The 19,510-nt window shown below is 45.0% G+C and overlaps 1 protein-coding gene across 1 annotated transcript in view; it reads right to left on the bottom strand.

Moving 5' to 3' along the window:
• Positions 1-19,510, bottom strand: part of EML6 (EMAP like 6) — a 403,172-nt gene that overhangs the window by 83,792 nt on the left and 299,870 nt on the right. The window contains exons 16-19 of the mRNA XM_045011334.1: positions 16,681-16,774; positions 7,829-7,929; positions 5,815-6,017; positions 2,687-2,798 (exon numbers count right to left, since the gene is read on the bottom strand). Of these exons, the coding sequence (XP_044867269.1) occupies positions 2,687-2,798; positions 5,815-6,017; positions 7,829-7,929; positions 16,681-16,774 (510 nt within the window). The remainder of the gene's footprint in view (positions 1-2,686; positions 2,799-5,814; positions 6,018-7,828; positions 7,930-16,680; positions 16,775-19,510) is intronic.

Below are 19,510 nucleotides of genomic sequence, written 5' to 3'. Positions count from 1 at the left end.
GGGACGTGAACACCCCCCACCGCAAAGCCCCTCTCCACCACCTCCTGGGCAGCGGCCTCTGACGCCAGGAAGAACACCACCTTCCCAAACATCTTAGAGGCCGCCACCACGGCTGTGGGCCCCACCACCCGTGCCAACACCCGCACGTAGGTTTCCACGTGGGGCGAGGCCGGCACCAGGAGGCAACGCACCCCATGCTCCCTGGTGAGAGTGGGAAAGGGGCCCCGGCTGCCAGGAATGGTATTCCGGGAGGCAGCTGGAGCAGACGGCGAGGTGGTGAGCGGAGGGGTCGCAGCCACCTGGGCGTACGCCCTGGGGGCTAAGGGAGCGGCACCCCCAGAGCTGGTGGGGGGAACAATGGGCAAGGGAGAAGGGGGAGCTGTGGCCGTTGATGGGGCCGCAGCAGGAGAAGGAACCACTGCCACAGGGGGTTTCACCTTCCGGGCAGGGCCCTTGCTCTTCTTTGTCCCCCAGCCTTTCCCACCGGCCAAGGGAGTGGTCTCAGAAATGGAGGCAGCCGAGGTCGCGGCAGCAACAGCGGAGTCTCGGGAGCCCCAATCCGTGCCTGCCAGTGCCCCAATGGTAGCAATGGCGAGCAGCCCGGCAGCGGCAGTCGAGGCGGCCATCGCAAGGGAGGGTATGGGGAGGGGGACCGAAAAGGAACTGCAGGGGCGTCCAGGGAAGTCCCACCCCCCGAATCACCCACCACAGAAAGGGAGGGAAGGGGACAACCACTAGGGCAGGGGAATGGAAGGAAGGGGAGGGAGGAATGGGAGGAAAGGGAAGGGCAGGGAGGGAAAGAACGGCTACCACACCCCACCCGCTAGGCTGAAAGCAGGGCGGGGGGGCACCAACAGAAAGGAACAAAGGGAAACAAGGAACACAACTCCAGCACAAGATGAAAAAGAAACCGGCTCCCCTGGCTGCACTAAGGAGAAGAAGGGAAAACTAAGGCATCATGGAGGAGAGTACATCAGTGAAGGAACCAATGAAAAAAAAAAAAGGAGAGAAGGGGGGAATCTCAAACGCCAACAGCGGAACGTGGGCACACAGGCAATAAGGGCTCACCCGGAGGGAGGGCAAGAAGAAAGGGGGCGGAATGCAGGGGAGGGCTAGAGCGAGTGCGCCTCAGGCACAGAGCAAAGAACAGGGTGGGTTCAAAAACAACCAAACCAAAAATTTTTAAAAAAAAAAAAAAAGGGAGGGGAGGGGAAATAGGGCTGGCAACCAGGCCTGCACCACGGGACAAGGGCAGGGCAAACAAACTAATCAAGGATCAGAAAGCAAACCAGGACAAACCAGAGCAAACAGGGCGGCCAAAAGGGGGGCGGGTGGGGCAGGCAGCAAGGGGAGAGGGGGCGAGCAGCTGCAAGAACAGGGCAGTGGGCAAGGCAGAGGGAAAGGGGGCCCACCGGCCAAACGCAGCAGGGGAGGGAGGACAAGACCAAAGGAAGGGAGGGGAAACGAGCACCCACAGGCATCTGAAAAACAAATGCCTGTTTGCTGCCGCTATGTTCTCTGGATGGTTAGAAGGGCAGAGCAAACTGCCAGGCTGGAGAGCAGAGAACAGAGCCAGAAGGCAAGTGGAAAGGTGGAGCGGGCAGTGGTGGTGGCAGTAGAGGAGCAGACGGACTAGGGGGAGGGCTCCAGGCCACTACCCCAGCTCCCCACAGCAAAGGCTCCTACCACCACAGAAGAAGGGATGTAACAAACCCCCCTCCACAAAACAAAGCCTCCTCTACTCCCTCCTCAGCTCCAGCAGCAGTAACAGCTCCCCAGCAGCAGCAGCAAAGGCAGCAGCAACCCAGCCAGGGGGGCCCCAAAATGATGGAAAAAGTGGGGCCCTGTACTTCCCTCTGAGGGTCACACCAGCAGGGTCCTCCCCACAGCAGCAACAGTAGCCAGGGGGGCAACCAGCCAGCAAACCGGCCTCAAGAGAGTGGAAGGCGGGTAGATCAGCCTCAGAATGAGCAGGTCCCTGTTCCCTGGATCAAGGGCTACTCCAGGCCAATCAAGACACCTGAGGCCAATTTAACCAGTTAAGGTCGTTAGGCTAATACTGGCTCCTGACCTCAATTAACTGACAAAGGGTCAGTTAAGGCTGTTAGGCTAATGGAGACAGCTGGAACCAATTAAGATCCCACTTATACTACTTTAAAAGCTCTCCTTGCCAGTCCTCTCTTGAGAGGAGCCCAGGTGAAAGGAGCTGGAGGAGAGGAAGCATTACTGAGCCCTGAGATAAGGGTGAAGCTTGGGAAAGGGGAGCACGGGGAAGTGGCCCAGGGAATCAAAGCAGTGTAGGTGGAGGAGGGAAGCCGCTAATAGCTGCTTTCATTAGGGTCCCTGGGCTGGAACCCGGAGCAGAGGGCGGGCCTGGGTTCCCCCGCATGATCTACAGAGATCCCTTTGAGAGGGGAAACAGACTTTGGTCCAGGCAGGAGACCAAATGGTGCCTATGGAGCTCTAAGGAGCAACAGAGACTGTGGGTATTCCACCTTCCCACCTCCTATACTGGTCTGTGATGAAAATAGCTCAATAAGCTGTAACCTTTGCCACCAAACTGGAAAAGGGAGGTCAAATTGAGGGCCTTAGTGAGCTTCTGAGGCCATTGAATCCGCCAGGAAGCTCGGGACCCACCAATACAGACTTGGGGCTTTGTCACACAATGTATTCTGAAAAATAATACCTTTAGAGCTAGGGGATAATGCTGATCTTTTAATAGCATATGTCTTCAGGCACCTCTCAAACATATCATCCCAGAGTGCCACAACTCCATCTTTTCCACCTGTTACGAAACCCTGCACAAACACAGTTTGAAAAATACATTTAAATTCCAATCTTCTACATTAAAATGTTAATTTATAAATTGAGATATGTCCATATTGATCAAGATACAGTATAACTTTTTCTTTGGGTATGGCTACACTTATGGTTTGCAGCGCTGGTAGTTTGCAGCGCTGGTCATCCAGCTGTGTAGGAGCAGCGCTGGTGTGTGGCCACACTTGCAGCATTAGCAGCGCTGCTGGGAGTGATGTATTATGGGCAGCTATCCCAGCATTCAAGTGGCCGCAACGTGCTTTTCAAAAGAGGGGGGTGGAGTGGGGTCTAGTGTGACAGGGAGCGGGGGGAGAGAGAGAGAGAGGGGATTTTTGGAGCCAACACTGTGTGTTTAGCTTCCTGACTTGAAAAATCAGAACATGTTTCCAACCCCTTAGTCTTAACTCTTAATTGCAAACAGCCTGCAGCCAACACGACTCCCCACTGTTTCATTCCCTCCCTGCCTGCAATCTCATTTGATTGTTTACAGCCAGGTACAGATGATCACAGCAAACAGGAGCTCTGTTTGTTTTTTAGATAAGCGGCAACGGCAAGGGCAACGGAGCTCCGATCGGAGCTCGTTCACAACAAAACAAAGAGAGGCTGCATAACAAAACAAAGAGAGTAATTTATAAAAGCATTCTGGGATACACCTTATACCCTGGAGGCCAATCACAGTGCTGGTGTGTGGCCACACTTGATGACCAGCGCTGCAGCACCAGCGCTGGAATCCTTATTCCCCATGCTGAGTGAGGTGTACGGCCAGCGCTGCAGCCAGGGAGTTGCAGCGCTGGAAGTGCCCTGCAGGTGTGGCCACTTACTAATTGCAGCGCTGGTGGAGGCTTTCCAGCGCTGCAAATCGCCAGTGTAGCCATACCCGTTGTCTGTTTTGCATAGGTGTCTCACCCAAAATCTGTGGTCAGATTACAGATGTCCTGCACACAGGTATTAAAGGAGCAGAGAGTTCCTTCCCTAGAGCCCAACCCTACTAACATTTACAACTATAATTCCTGGGACCAAACTGTTTACTCAGATAAGCATATACAGCTCCCACAGACTTCAAGTTGTCAGTTAATATCTGGGGGCACAATTTAGCCTGTCTTGAACTATAATTTTAAAAAATATGTTTATGTGGTAGAAATTAAAATATAATTTGCCACATTTTTGTGTAAGGATTTACTAATGACACTACAAGAAAAGAAGAAATAGTTTTGCCAGTTATTCAAAGTATCTTGAAAACAATATCTTCCTTGGATGTTGGAAGTTTTTCTTGTCTGTGTGATATTCTAATGAAAAAGGCATTAGTGCTATCCCAATGCATGAACAGCTTCATCATAAAAATAGGTTTTGTGGCAGTGATGGGGTATTAAAAATATTCTTTGTTACGCTGCTGTGATTAATGTGCATAAGCCTTGTCAAGTAGTGTTAGGCTAAGTACTGTTAGGCCTCAAACTTCCAGAAGTTGTAAGAAGCGAGTACAGTAAAATCCTGCAAGCATAAGCATAATCTATCTAGGAAGCTTTATAGACTAAGAAGGAAACTCTGTAAAGGTTGATACAGGCTTGTGGTAACTATGCTCTGCAACCAAATACCTCTTTAAGCTGACTCAAGCATTTTTGAATCTAGCAAATTGACCACTATTAACCGCATAGAGAAGAGATGAGCTGGGCACAGGTGCACAGTTCATAAGTTCAAAACAACCGCAAATGCCACCCTGGAATATTTGGCCACCTTGACTGGTTGACTTGTTTTGAAGCACGGCCAGCAAATACTGTATAAATAAGATGCAGAGGCGTGTGTGTGTGTGTGTGTGTGTGTTGACCTAAAAGAAATCGCTCTTTGTCAGACTCACATACACCCCCTGAACCAAAAGGACTTGTGCTTCACTGACTATCTGTGCCTGGCCAGCGCAGGAAATAGTCAACTGAAGGTAATGTATCATCTTTGGACGAAGGCAGGGTAAGATTTGAATAAGGTCTGGTTATGCTCAAACTGGTTAATCTTAAATCTGTATTAATACTATAGGTTAAGTTTATTAGTAAATTGTTTAAGTTGTTTAAAAATAGTAGTAGTCAATAGTTAACAGTATATGTTAATAGTAACAGTATATGTTTTGTGCCTTGCTGGAAGCGGGTACAGTACTGGTGAAGTTAGTAGTTTATAAATCATAGTGGCTTTACAAGTCACCGTGCTTGTCTTCAGTATAAGTTACCATCAAGTTTATCATAAAAGTCAGTAAAAGTTTATAAGTTGTTAAATAAGTTAATAGGTAGGTTAAAATTAGTAAACTATAGTTGATTAATGTATCAGTATTCCATACGAACTTGTGTTGTTTGGGGATGGTTACGGTACACGTAAAGTCATTAGGCACATTCTGTCTGTGTTGCCTTTATAGTCATAAGTCATTAAAAACCTTTCTTGAGGAATAATTAGTTGTCTAGTTTCTCTTTTGCAGACACTACTCAACCTTATTACATCTGTGTTGGGTGGTGGGAAGTAGCGATCACCCAGAGTCCCACTAGGGCCCAAACGTGAGCCCCCCTAGGGCTCTGACGTGTCTCCTCCTTCCATTAATCTCCACAGCTGCATGCCTTCAAAGACATGGAAATGAAAGATATGTGTACACAGTGAATGTATATTTTAGAGTTACAGTATTTTGGCTCATCTTAGAAAGTTATTGACCATAGGTCAATACATTAAATGTTGGCAAAGGAGCACATCACCACAAAACATTGCAGCTCATTATCGTCAATTACATTTTGTGTTTTTAGCCACATTCCATTTTTACCTACTGAAATCTGTTCTGCTGATACAGAAGCCATGTTTTTAAAGCTCATCTATTGTTTTCACTAACAAAACACAATGTACTGATGTACTTCTGTACAAAACCACAAGTGTCTTTTTTTAGTATATACCATCCCTGTCTATGCACTTTCAAAATCCTCAATTGTTATGAAAATAATGAACATAAAACAGACTATATAAGATGATGAATACCTTATCCAATGCATGCATATCAAATACTGGTCCATCATGGGCTTTCACTGTCTTAAGCAACAGAAAATCTTTCCAGATGTAAATGTCTCCAGTAGCAGCTCCAGAGAAAACCAGATCTTCTATTCGCCCATAAGAAATACTCATCATAGTTTCCAGTTTCCCAATATTTCCAAAGGTCCCTCGTTTGGATGTAAAACCTCCTCCTGTAATGTGAACAACATTAAGTCCTACTACATTTTCATTTTGTATCCTCAGTGCTCTGAAGGACAAAAACTTGCTGTGAATGTGGAATACCAAGCTGGCAATAGTAATGTTGGGATTTCAATGCACAGCAAGACAGTAGAGTGTGGGAAATTCATGTAGGACTACTATAGCCCCCCTCACCCCCCCACCGCACACACACACACACAATGCTGTGCAGAATTTTCTTCTACCGGTGATTATTTCAAGCTGCTGATGAATCTTGGGGACAGATCAGGCAGAGAAAGTAGGGGCCTGGTTGATGAATCAATTGCTTCACAAATCCACCTGCCAAATCTCCTTTTCCTCTGTGGAGGTGGGGACGGTAATGCAGAAGCTATGTATAGTATGAAGGTTGTAGAAGTGGGCATGGAGCAGTTCTGCAGACTGAGTGGGAGGATTCTGTCCTCACTTGACTGCCAGAGAACCATACTGTGACATATTGCGCTAAAACCATTTGCTTGGTACAGAGGTCACAGCTTGGGCCTAACAGCACAAAGAATGAAAGATCCTAGGCAAAAATATAAGTACAAAATAATATAGAATTTGATTAATTTGCTTCAGTTTACACATATAGGCTCAGATTCAGATACTCTTACCATGAGGAGTGGCTTATTCCACAATAAGTCTCATTAATTCCAATGAGTCTATCCACGGAAAAAGGTGCTATTTAATGTGACTATATATACCAGACTTTGTCCAGTAATACTGCATGTGCTTTTATTTTATTACAGTAATACAAAATATAATAAAATCTTGTCTTCTTTAATCTGTTGGTACCTGAGCCATTTTGGCATTATAAACCAGCATGGCCTCTTGTAAACTATGTCATTCTGAGTTAGCTTCAGTTCTAGTTTTAGCTATGCCTGTACTGCCTGTCTGTATTGATCTTAACATAGCCAAGGTTTAATCCAAAATTACTTTACACAGTACTTCATGAATATGAGAGTAATAGTCCTGGAGAGCAGGTCAGCCAAAATCATTACTCAAAAATCAAGTCTATGTGTTTGCTCTCTCTCCTATCTTTGCTAGGACAGTCAAGAAGAATGGCAACTCCCAGTCTGCAAGACTTGCTTAATAGTTTGCAGAGTGTAACAAATGTTCTTAACTGAATGTAAGCTGGTAACAATCCTCTGTGTGTGTCATACATAGTCATGATACTGTATTACTATGAAACAGTATCATGACATGGCGATAGAAATATTTTTGCCCATAGGGTAAATGTAAATCATCACAACTTATGCTAAATAATTGGTCTCCATTTTTTTCCAGGCAGTAGGTGTTTTGAGGCCACTCACAAACCCAGCTGTTCAGTCTGGCAACTTGAGTCAAGGCTGCTATGTCTTTCTGATGACTAAAGAAAATTCTATCTGGAACACATGAGCATTACAGAAGTGTTACGATGGTAGCTGGAATTCAAACATTACCATTTTTAGCAGTCCAGCTTGAGATCATTAAGGCTCATAACTACCAACTGGCTTCCCAATGGGAAATGTCACACCTCTTGTCTCTGCATCTGGCCAAGTGACTCAGCCAAGTCATAGGAATGCATCTTTTCTGAGAGCCAAAGAGGCATGCTCACTGGACCCTCTTTAGCATTATGATTAGAGTTAATACAGGTATTAGTTGGAAATGGCTTCCAAAGAGAACATGGTCTCATTTGCAGATCCAGAAGTAGATTCTGCAATTGTACTGTATTTTGATTACTAGAAACTTCAGATAGACTAAGACTCCTGATATACAAATGCATTAAACTATTAACCCAGTACAGTACCTGCTTGTTGCCAAAATTTGATATGTTTCATCCCAGCTGTGACTAATTTGTCTACATGATGTGGGTTACACTTCACTACAAATATTTTATCTTTATGGCCCCTGCAATAAACAAAGAGATGATAAAAAATGACTGAACATATTTAAATAAATAATTTTATACATTTTTGAATGTTTTACAATTTTCTACAAACCAACTGCAAACAATTAACATTTTGGATAAAAAGATTACTTACCCATACAGTACCTCATGTTCTTCAAGATGCGTAGTTTGTATATATATTCCACAGCTGGTGAATGCACATTTAGTGTGCATGCATCAGAGAATTTTCTAGTCAGCAGTATCCACTGCGATGGTGCATGCAACCTTCCTCTCCTCATGCATTCCAGCAAAGTTGAAGTCACTCCACCACACCTAGTTCCTTTGCTACTGGGAGAGCCCATGACATCAGACTGGTGGAGACATCCATAAGATGCCTTTTAGTAACCTCTTTGTCATAGGTGGGAAAAGATTGAGGATTGGTCAGTTGGTGGGTGGAAAGTTGAAACAGCTGCCAGATGAACCTGTAGCAAGCTTTGCAAGAACCCAGAGTGCTTCAGGTGCCACCGGTACTGTTGCAGGGTGGTCTATCCAATCAGCAGGCCTCATAATCAGGCCCTGCTGCTTTAGCATCTCTTTCAGTTCAGTGTGTTAAGGACCCCCTGAACAGGATTCAGCTTGGTCAGTTTTCTTAAGAACATAAGAACGGCCACACTGGGTCAGACCAATGGTCCATTTAGCCCAGTAACCTGTCTTCTGAGAGTGGTGAATGCCAGGTGCTTCAGAGGGAGTGAACAAAACAGGTAATAATCAAGTGATCCATCTCCTGTTGCCCATTCCCAGCATCTGGCTAATAGAGGATAGGGACACTTCAGAGCATGGTTTTTCTTCCTGCACAGCCTAGCTAATAGCCATTGATGAACCTATCTTCATAAACTTATCTAGTTCTTTTTTGAACCGTTATAGTCTTGGCCTTCAGAATATCCTCTGGCAAAGAGTTCGACAGGTTGACTGTGCACTGTGTGAATAAATACTTTCTTTTGCTTGTTTTAAACCTGCTGCCTATTAATTTCATTTGATGACCCCTAGTTCTTGTGTTATGAGAAGGAGTAAATAATATCTCCTTATTTACTTTCTCCACATCAGTCATGATTTTATAGACTTCTTTCATATCCCCCCTTAGTCATCTCTTTTGCAAGCTGAAAAGTCTCCTCATATGGAAGCTGTTCCGTATCCCTAATAATTGTTGTGCCCTTTTCTGTACCTTTTCCAATTTCAATATATTCTTTTTTGAGATGGGACAACCAGACCTGCACGCAGTATTCAAGATATGGGCGTACCATGGATTTATATATATTTTCTCTTTCTTATTGGTAGCTTCCTAGACCTGCCCATCCCAGGGCTAGATGTAGGGGAATCGGAGCTGGATAAGAGATCCAGCTGGCCCTGGCCCACGGACCTGTATGTGTGACAGTGAGGGCTAGCCTACCCTTCTGTTCACCTTCCCCATGGCCACTTCCTAACCCACCCAATGTCTCAGTTTGTGGTGTAGCTGCTGTTTGATTATAGTCCTTTGTTACAAACCTCCAGAGTCTCGGGGCTGATGTATGCAACCCTCTGGTGCCCTGCACATGGTCTTGCTATCTCTGGGTGATGTGGATGAGAGGTAGACACCCCCCAATTAGCTTTCTTTTCAAAGACCTCTGCCTGAGTCTCGAGGGCACAGGTTGCCTATACTAGAGAACAGTGGCTGCTGCTGATAAAGTTGGGGCTTGAGTTGCTTTCTCTAAGGTAGCCCTAAAATCCAAATGATCTTCTCAAAGAAGACTGAGCAGACCCTGAATAGCAGGTCCTTAGGTGTTGCATCATAATCATTGTTGCCATTGCTCAGAAGGCCATGTCTGCTGCATCCAAGGCTGCCTGCAGTGTGCTTCTGGCCACCATATGTCCTTTCACAAGGATACTCTGGAAATCATCCCTGTAATCTTGTGGCAGCCTGTCAATAAACCTCTGTAAAATGCGCCAGTTGATGTAGTTGTAGTCTGCCAAGATCACCTGGTAGTTCGAGATCCTCATTTGGAGGCTCAAAGAAGAGTAGGATTTTCAGCCCAGCAGGTCAAGGTACTTTGCGCTTTGCCTTTAGGATTCTATTTCTGGTGTCCCTGATGGGTTCTCTCATTGGCCGCCATTACTACAAGGAAGCCTGGTTACAGGCACAAATAGAATTGTTTATATTTGGTTGCTGGGACTTGGTATAATCTATCTGCTCATTTTGATACTGGTGCCAATGAAGCTGGTGTCTGCCAATAGCCCCTCATTGATTGGAATTGCTATGCACAGGGCCGGGGTCTTCAGCGGCGGGGGCCCCTGCTTCAGCGGTAAGTCGGCGGCGGGGAGTCCTTCAGTTCCGGGACCCGCTGCCAAAGTGCCCCAAAGACCCACGGCGGGGACCCCCCTCCGCCGAATTACCGCCGAAGTGGGACCTGCCGCCGAAGTGCAGCCCCCACCGCGGGTCTTCGGGGCACTTCGGCGGCAGGTCCCGGAACAGAAGGACCCCCCCCGCCGCCAAATTACCGCCGAAGACCCGGCTGCACTCCGGCGGCGGGTCCCACTTCGGCTGTAATTCGGCGGTGGGGGGGTCCTTCTATCCCGGAGAGGAAGGACCCCCCCGCCAGCGAAGACCGGGAGCGAAGAAGCTCCGGGGGCCCGGGCCCCGCGAGAGTTTTTCGGGGCCCCCGGAGTGAGTGAAGGACCCTGCTCCAGGGGCCCCGAAAAACTCTCGTGGGGGCCCCTGCTGGGCCTGGGGCCTGGGGCAAATTGCCCCACTTACCACCCCCTCTGGGCGGCCCTGGCTATGCATCCTGGTCCCAACGAGTGTAGGATATCAAGGAGCTTGTGTGGCAAGTCCCGTACCTCCTCAGTAGCTATCTCCAAGACTACTACTACTCATCTCATGAGGTCTTGGAACATCTTGTAGTCCTGGGGAGTAGCCAGTGCTAGGGCATCATCTAGAGATTATGAGGTCATGGCTAGTATCATCTGCCCTTCACCCTAGATATGCTGTACTGGAGCCACCCATTCCTGGCTCTGGTCCTGGGGAAACACAGGGAATGAAGACAGCATCTGGTGCATGGCGACAGTTTGAGCCTTGAATGTGCCAGAGAGGCTGGGACCAGGTACTACTCTGGTCCCAAAGGGGCCTACATGTGCCACATGTCACAATCACATAGGGTGGGCACAGTGTTTAGTACTAGTGGTCCTGATACTGTGATAGATTGGTACTGTGAGCCACCCTCTGCCATAAGTATATACCTCTCAGCACCCTGGGCAACACTGAAACTGTCAACTGGCCAGGGATGGCTGTTGGCTCTCCAGCAAGTTAGAAGACAAAAGAGCATAGTCCTCCAGGAAGGGTGGTGCTCACCTGGTGGACAGAGAGAGAACCTGACTAGAAGGTGGAAACCTTCAAGTCACTGGGTCCAGAAATCTGGACTGTGGGGCCGTCAGCCCTGGCGATGCAGCCTGAAGTGGTGGAGCACTTACAGATCAGTGCAACAGTGATGACACAGGTACTTGTGCCTAAAACAAGAGCATGGTCCTTACTGGAGACAGGCTTCTACCACACTAGCCAATGATCGTTCCGACTGTCTTGGTACCAAGGAGGCTAGACAGTATTTGGTCCTGCCATGAGGGCAGGGGACTGGACTTGATGACCTCTCGAGGTCCCTTCCAGTCCTAGAGTCTATGAATCTATGAATCTATGTATGGATGTCTGTCATAGCCAATGATAATATCACAGAATCTCATGTGTTCTCTTGTGACTGTATAGTTCCATCTGCGAGGAGCAAGGTCATGAACGGATGTCACATAGGAATGTGTAGGCTCCCATTGAAGACTTGACATTATGCTTGGCCCTTTTTTCAATCAGTTTTTCATGGCTGTCTTTCTCAAAGTGTATTGATAGTTGCTCTTCATTCTGGTCTGTCCTTGCCTGTGTCTTAAAAGGTATCAATATTTATGCTGCATGAGTTGAGCTTCTGCTTAGGGGTGTCTTTGAAGCATTTATGTTGACCACCTTTCATGCATTCTTGAAGTTTCAGCTCACCATAGGGGACTTTTTGGGGAGTCTATCATCAACCATTCTGGTACCATAACCTATCCATTTAAGCTGTGTTTTGATAATCATTACCGCAATGCTGGTTATTTTTGCTCTTTCAAGTATGGCTATCTTGACAGCAGACCTTCAAGATAGAGCAAAGATCACGCATATGACATTTTTCAAGTTGCTTGATATGTCTGCAGTAAGCTTTCCACATTTCACACCTTTATAAAAGAGATGCTATCACTGCTGCATTGTATATCATCAGTTTTGTTGACAGTTTGATGGTATGCTAGTTGAGTATCCTATAGCGAAGTCTTCTGAAAGCCTGGCTTGCCTTTTGTATTCTGTGTGATATTTCTTGATCCAGGGAACCATCACTTGAGATGGTACTGCCAAGGTATATAAAGTAATCGACTTTCTTCAGATTTGTACGATTAATGGTGGTGTTTGACTCAGTGGTAATGGTTGATGGAGTTGGTTAAAGAGGACTTCAGAGTTTTCCAACGTGATGATGAGTTGAAACTGTTTAGTTGCCTCTGAGAACCTGCAGGTTAATACAGACATGACAGTGTTGGGTAGGGCCTCTATTGCAGCCAAGTGTATTTGGTGGGTACCTGCTCCAGTGCTCAGGGAACCTTTCCTAAATTTTGAGGCACCCTTAATATTCAACAGCTTGGTAGCCTTATACAGTCTTGAAGACAGATCAGGGGAGGTGACCTTTGCCTCTTCTCCTTTGAAAACCTGAACTCCAAGTCTGATCAGTCTCTGTGCTTCCCAGATAAGGAAGTCACAGGCCTGACTGACCCCGCAGCTAGTTTAGAAGTCAATGCCAGGGCACATTTTGATGACCTCCAGTCCCTCAAAGACCCAGATGCCTAGAACCCATGGTCAGAGTCCAGCCTCATCACCTGCTGAATGATGAAAGCCCTTAGACGTGCTTCTCTCAAGCAGTGGGTCAGCTTTGAGAAGGACTTGCAGATTTCACAGTGTTCCAGGGCATGTCTCTTGATGAAGCAGAACAGATACCTTGTGTGTCCATCATTCAGAGGCATAACTGCTTCACAGAATGGAAAGTTCTTAAAGCTTAGGGATTTGCCACGGTCAGCCATGGTGGCCAGTACCCACAGGGTCCCGTAGTCCTCCCTAACTAAACCGACATTGCTAACTAACTACAATGCTGAAGTGGAGGTAAAATCCAAAGAGAGTTGCTTTGACATGTACCACAGGTGGTAGAAGGAACTTGCATGTGGTGAGGCAGCTCTGGAAGAAAGGAGGTGATGCCTGCACTGCCCTATTGGATACTGTTGATTGGAAAGTTCTCTGATGGATACACACTGGATGTGCACTCATCAACTGTGGAATACGTATACAAGCTAGCGCTCGAGGAACTAATAACATTAACTCTGAGAAACTAAACAGACACTAGTAGTGGATTCATATGTATTTTGGGGCCCTGTACCAGACCAAGGACTAGAAAAGGCTATGGAACTGTTGTGTGCCCTACTACAGGTTGGGGTTGGTTTCTGTGATCCCTGACCCAAGCATAATTCTCCCACTGTATTTTCTCAGGCTTTGTGTGTGTGCCAATGTTACAGAAAAGAGTGAGGGAAGAGGGGTAAAGAAAGTGAGCACATGCAAAAGGAGGATTAATTTTGCCCTCTATGTGTATATTTTTCCAAATAATTGCTTCCATGCTCTTTTTAAAAAATGCAAATTTATAAAACAGACTATCTCTTACAGGAAGCTGTATAATCACAAACTAGTGTATGCTCTTGATGGAGAAAAACTATCAATAAGGATATGGAATAATTTTTTTTAAACCGCCTAAGTCATTTACACATTTTTTAAAATTATAAAAAATACTTGCTAGTTAAAAGAATTTGAATTGCAACTGAAGTGCAGTGGACAGAACACTCAACTGGGAGTTAGGATGTCAAAATTCTATTCCTAGCTCTGACACTGACTAGTTCCATGACTTTGGGCAAATCACTTCACTTCTCTATGCCTCTGTTTTCCCTCCCATGCTTAGTCTGTCTTGTCTAGCTAGAAGAGATCATTATGATAATCTAGTCTGACCTCCTCCATAATACAAGCAAAAGAATGTCACCTAATAATTTCTGCATCAAATCCACAACGTGTTTGAACTACATACAGCTTGTCTTTCAGAAAGATATCCAGTCTTGACTTAAAATCTGTAAGTGACTGAGAATCCTCCACATCCCTGAATAAGCTGTGCCAATGGTTAATTAACCTTACTTTAAAAAGTTGGCACTTCAGTAATCTGAATTTGGCTAGCTTTAACTTCCCATCACTGGATCTCATTATGCATTTTTCTGCCAGAATGAGGGTTGGCAGAATGAAGCTGTAACAGGGTGGCTTGCCTTTGGGCTGAGGAGCTGGAGCCAAGCCAACCCTGATTACAGAATGAGCTCCACCTGCAGAGAATGAGACAGTGTCTGATAAAGAAAAGAAGGCGGCTGCAGTAGGGGAGGAAGATTAGGAGACTGTTTGAGACTGAGAAAGGCTCCTACATAGAAGACCCTGAGACCAGAGGAATTGCTCCAGCTAGGAAGGGCTGAGCATAGCCTTCTAAGGCAAGAAGGACTCTGACCAGAGTGGGGGAGTTTGAGCTGTATTAGACTGGAGGAAAGACTTTGTTTTTAACTTTGAACTTTAAGTTAATAAATCAGACCATAAGGAGAGCTGTAATGACTGGACTGGGAAAACCCTGCATGGAGTTTATTTGGGGATGCAAAAAGGGAGGGGAGGTGCTGTGTGAAGGGCTGTCCTAGGGCCACGAGGAGGTGCTGTGAGGCAGTCACTCCTCTACAGTATCCTACAATATAGGAAACAGACTATAGCAAAGTGGTAAATAATTCAGACAGTGTAGGTGGAACAATTGACTTTGAGTCTAGTTAAGGCTTAGAGCAAGGAAATAGGCAACAAAAGTCAATTCAATTAAGCAAAGATGTAAAGGATGTATAAACAGACAGATACGTAGGCATTTAAAAATATTTCAACAAATCTGGCAAGAAGGACTAGAAAATATGAAATAGGATGACACAAAATAAAAGAATAATTAGAAGCACAAAAACTAAAATTATATTTCAGAGGATAGTTTAACTACCAGCAAATAAGTCTCCAAGCCCATTCTCAGGTAATTACAGTTACAGTTGTTTGAGTTCTGGGATCTTCTATGTTCAGTTTTGGACCTGTGCAAAAAAAGCAATGCTAGATGGGCACTAATGATAATTTCTAAATTCAATGTGTTATCAATCATCAAGGGTAGAAACTGATACTTTATACCAGGGGTTCTCAAACTGGGGGTTGGGACCCCTCAGGAGGTCGCAAGGTTATTACATGGGGGGTCGTGAGCTGTCAACCTCCACTCCAAATCCCGCTGTGCCTCCAGCATTTATAATGGTGTTAAATATATAAAAAAGTGTTTTTAATTTATAAGGGGGTCACACTCACAGGCTTGCTATGTGAAAGAGGTCACCAGTAAAAAAAGTTTGAGAGCCACTGCTTTATACTATTAGTACTTTAACAGGGGATTCTCAGCTTTCTAGAATGACCACGTAATTTGTTCTAGATAAGTCCAAAATATCAGACCTTAAAAAAAATCATATAATTCTGATGACCCTCTTGATTTTAACAACCATTCTCTGGTGAACCATTAGAGACAGAAACCAATTCTTTATACCCCAATGAGTAATTTGGCATCCCAGATTTCATATGGTATGGAACAGTATTTCTCAAACCTTTTCAGGTGAGCTACCCCTTATTCAAAGTTAAAAAATTTCATGAACCCTTTACATTTACTATATAAGGAAGAGTAAAAGATGTATCAAAGAAATAATTTGTGTATTATGAGAAGCTGACAGAGAATGAAGAGTGTGGGGAGAGAGGGAGCAAGATTTTGCCTCTTTCTTTAGTTTGCTATAATTTTTTTACACTTTTGTCTGAATCTTGCTACGATTTTAATAAAAAGAAGCAACTGCTATTCAATATTGTAAAATTAAAAAAAATCTATCAGACATGTGACCTGCAGACCAATTCTATTCATACTATCTGTTTCAAGCAATTACAAAAGTTTCTTAACCACCACTGAGTTAGCAGCTGAGCTTTCTGATAGTGACTCAAAGGGACAAATACTGCAGAAACTGCTGATTCAGCAGGGAGACAGGTGACCTGGCAGTACCAATAGGCTTGGAAAAACCTGTTTATATTAGAGGAACCACCTCCCCTCATTTGAAATAAAGCAGCATTTGTACATTGAGAGGGAATCTTCAATCCAGAATATCATCCATCATATAAGGGAAAATATAACATTTTTGACTTAAATGATTTTGACAATCCTGGGTCAAGGGATGAAAGAATGAAAATAAAATAAAATAAAATGTTACATGAGCCCTATAAAAGGTTATTCTTTTTTAATTAATATTCCAATGCAGCAATCTTCACAGAAAGGATAGGGAGTTCCCGGTTAGAAACAGTTTACAGAATTTAACAATTTTAAACTATATATCCTAATGTTTTTTACTTAGATATGTTCTTCTGAAACATTACTCTGTTTTCAGTGAGATGTGATATTTTTTATTGCAAACAATATCTTAATTTTTTTAGTTAATATTATAGAGCAATGTAAAATGATGATCAGAAATAGGCAGTGTTCATCACAGTGCATGTTTGCACTTGGAAATATTCTTACCTTGTTGTGGCTATCTTTTCTCCTTTTTTCCAATCCCAAAATACAATGGTGTGATTATCATCTAACCCAATAGATGCCAAAAACTTCCCATCAGCTGTACAAAAATAATATACAATATCAAAGGTGATACTTCATTAACAGCTTGTACAACACAACAAATATACTGCAAATTGAATTTCAAAGCAGTGATAACATTACAGACGGAATGTTTTACAGTGGGCAACAAATACATAGTCAAGTACTTTTACACTGAAAGTACTTTTACAATTCCTGATCCTCTGACATGGCACAAAAGGCCTTGAACGCAGCAGAAGGGTACAGTTGTATTGTGCTGGGTTGAGGTTAGGATTTGAGAAAATGTGCAAGAGTCTATACAGCTATATGGAGAAACCATTCATTATACCATGGAGAGCAGGTTTAAGAGCACACCAGCTGCAAGTCTTGTGTAACTATTTGATCCATTGGCCGATTAACCACCATGAAAAGGGACATAGGAGGAAAGAATGGTTACTTACCCTATAGTAACTGTGGTCAGAGGCGCCGACTTCTCTGCCCAGTGGGTGCTTGACAGCCCCCCCGGCCCCGCCTCTGGCCCAGCCCCTGCACCACCCTCATCCCACCCCCATTCTGCACCTTCCCCAAAGTCCCTGCCCCACCCTGCCTTTTCTCACCCAGCCCCGCCCCTTTCTTGCCCCCATTCCACCCCCTTCCCCCAAGTCCCTGCGCCTGCCCCGCTGCATCCCTGCTCCTCCCCCACCATCCCGGAAAGTCCTAAGCGCTGCCAAGCAGCTGTTAGGCGGCAAGGGGTTGGGAAGCGCTGGGAGGGAGGGGAAGCAGCGGGGACATGGCGTGCTCAGAGGGGGAGAAGGAGGCAAGAATGGGGGAGCTTGGCTGTCGGTTGGTGCAGACCACCCGCTAATTTTTCCCCGTGGGTGCTCCAGCCCCGGAGCACCCACAGAGTTGGCGCCTATGACTGTGGTTCTTCAAGATGTGTTGACCATACAGATTCCATTCTAGGTATGCATGCATCTCATTCATGTGAGATCAGATTATTTTTGAATAGCAATTCCACTGGGGCCATGTGTGCACTTGCATAACCTCACAACCACCATAGCTGAGGGTATAAAGGAGCCTCAACTGCAATTCACTTCTTTACCAGTAAGAATCCCATATGGATAGGACTCTGAATTAGTTCTTAGGGAAGAAGAGTAGGCCATGGAATTTTTATGGGTCAACATATCTCGAAGAACCACAGTTATTGTAAAGTAACCATTCTTTCTTTGAGTGATTGCCCATACAGCTTCCACTCTTGGTGACTAGCAAGCAGTTATCTCAAGCCTGGAGGTGGAAAGAGACGTCCTACTTAAAGAGTGACTGCAGGACTGCGCTATCAGAGTTGGCTATTCAATCTGGAAGTCTGTACCAGGGAATAATGGGAAGTAAATGTATTAACAGAGTTACAGGTTTCACCCTGCATATTTCAGATATTAGTATATTACCCAAGCAAGCGGCAGAGACTGCCTGAGCCTTAGTGGAATGGGTTCTAACGTAACTTGGATAATACTTCTTAGCTATCTGACAGAAATTCTTAATACAATCTGAAACCCATTTAGATAACCTCTGGGTGGAAATAGGTTGCCCTGTAACCTTTTTTGTGAAAGCCACAAACAGTCTGGGAGAGGATCTAAATGACTTCCAGATGAAAGGATAAAGCCTCATCAAGTCTAGGATATGAAGTTTTGTTTTGCCTGGGGTGGAATGAAGTTTTTGGGAAAAACTAGTAGATAGATAGATATGACTGAGGTGAAAATCCAAGCCTACCTTAAGAAGGAACTTGGGGTATGGCCTAAGTTTGACCTTGTCTTTATGAAATATGGTGTAAAGTGGGACCGGCATAAGGGCCTGAATTTCTGCCACTCTCCTAACTGAAGTAGTAGCCATCAGAAAGGCCATTTTTATTGACAGGTAGTAAAGAAAGCAGGTTGTCATGAGTACAAAGGGGGTTGGGTCCTATTAACTGAATGACAGCTAAGTTGAATTCACAGGAAGAGGGACGCTAACCAACAGATGGGAAGACATGGGTGAAATCCTTAAAAAATCTCCCCATCAGGGGATGTGTAAATATAGTGAACTGGAGGGTTATTTGCTGAGATCACTGTTAAATGTACCCTGATTGAACTGATGAAGTCTAGATTGCTTCAGGGTAAGCAAAGAGTTCAAAACAGTCAGGACTGAGGTTGCCAATGGCAAAAGCTGCTGCTGAACCACCACGATAGAAAATCTCCTCCATTTAGCACTGTAGGTCATTCTGACTGAAGATTTTTCTGCTTTGTAACAAGATGTTTTTGAATTCAGATGAGCAACTTCTCTCTAATGAAGTCATCCAGCCACCACCTGGGTGGTCCTGCTGGAGCTGGTTGAAGGATCTGGCCTTAGTTATGGGAAGAGAAGGTGTAAGGCAATTGACAAACAGGCTGATAGATTCACCAGGATGGAGAACCAAAACTGCCAGGGCCATGCTGGGGCTACCATGATCACGTGGCCTGCATTCTGTTGTATTTTTCTAAGAACTCTGGGTATCAGAGAAATCCATGGGAAGGCACAGAATAGTCCTGGTGCCCATGGGAGAAGAAAAGCTTCTGTTAGCGAACCCAGGCTTGTGCCCCCTCTGGAGAAAAATGTCTGACATTTGTTTTTGAGGTGTATAGCAAATAGAGAAACCCACCTGAAGATGATGTCATGGAGGACCGAGTCATTGAGGGACCATTTGTGATTCACTGAAAAATCCTTGCTGAGTTGATCCACTAGGTGGTTTTGTTGCCCAAGCAGA

The sequence above is a fragment of the Mauremys mutica genome, chromosome 3, assembly GCF_020497125.1.
Source record: "Mauremys mutica isolate MM-2020 ecotype Southern chromosome 3, ASM2049712v1, whole genome shotgun sequence".
Taxonomy (NCBI): Eukaryota; Metazoa; Chordata; order Testudines; family Geoemydidae; genus Mauremys; species Mauremys mutica.
Note: the sequence above shows the minus strand (reverse complement) of the source record. Positions and strands in the feature narration are given on the sequence as shown.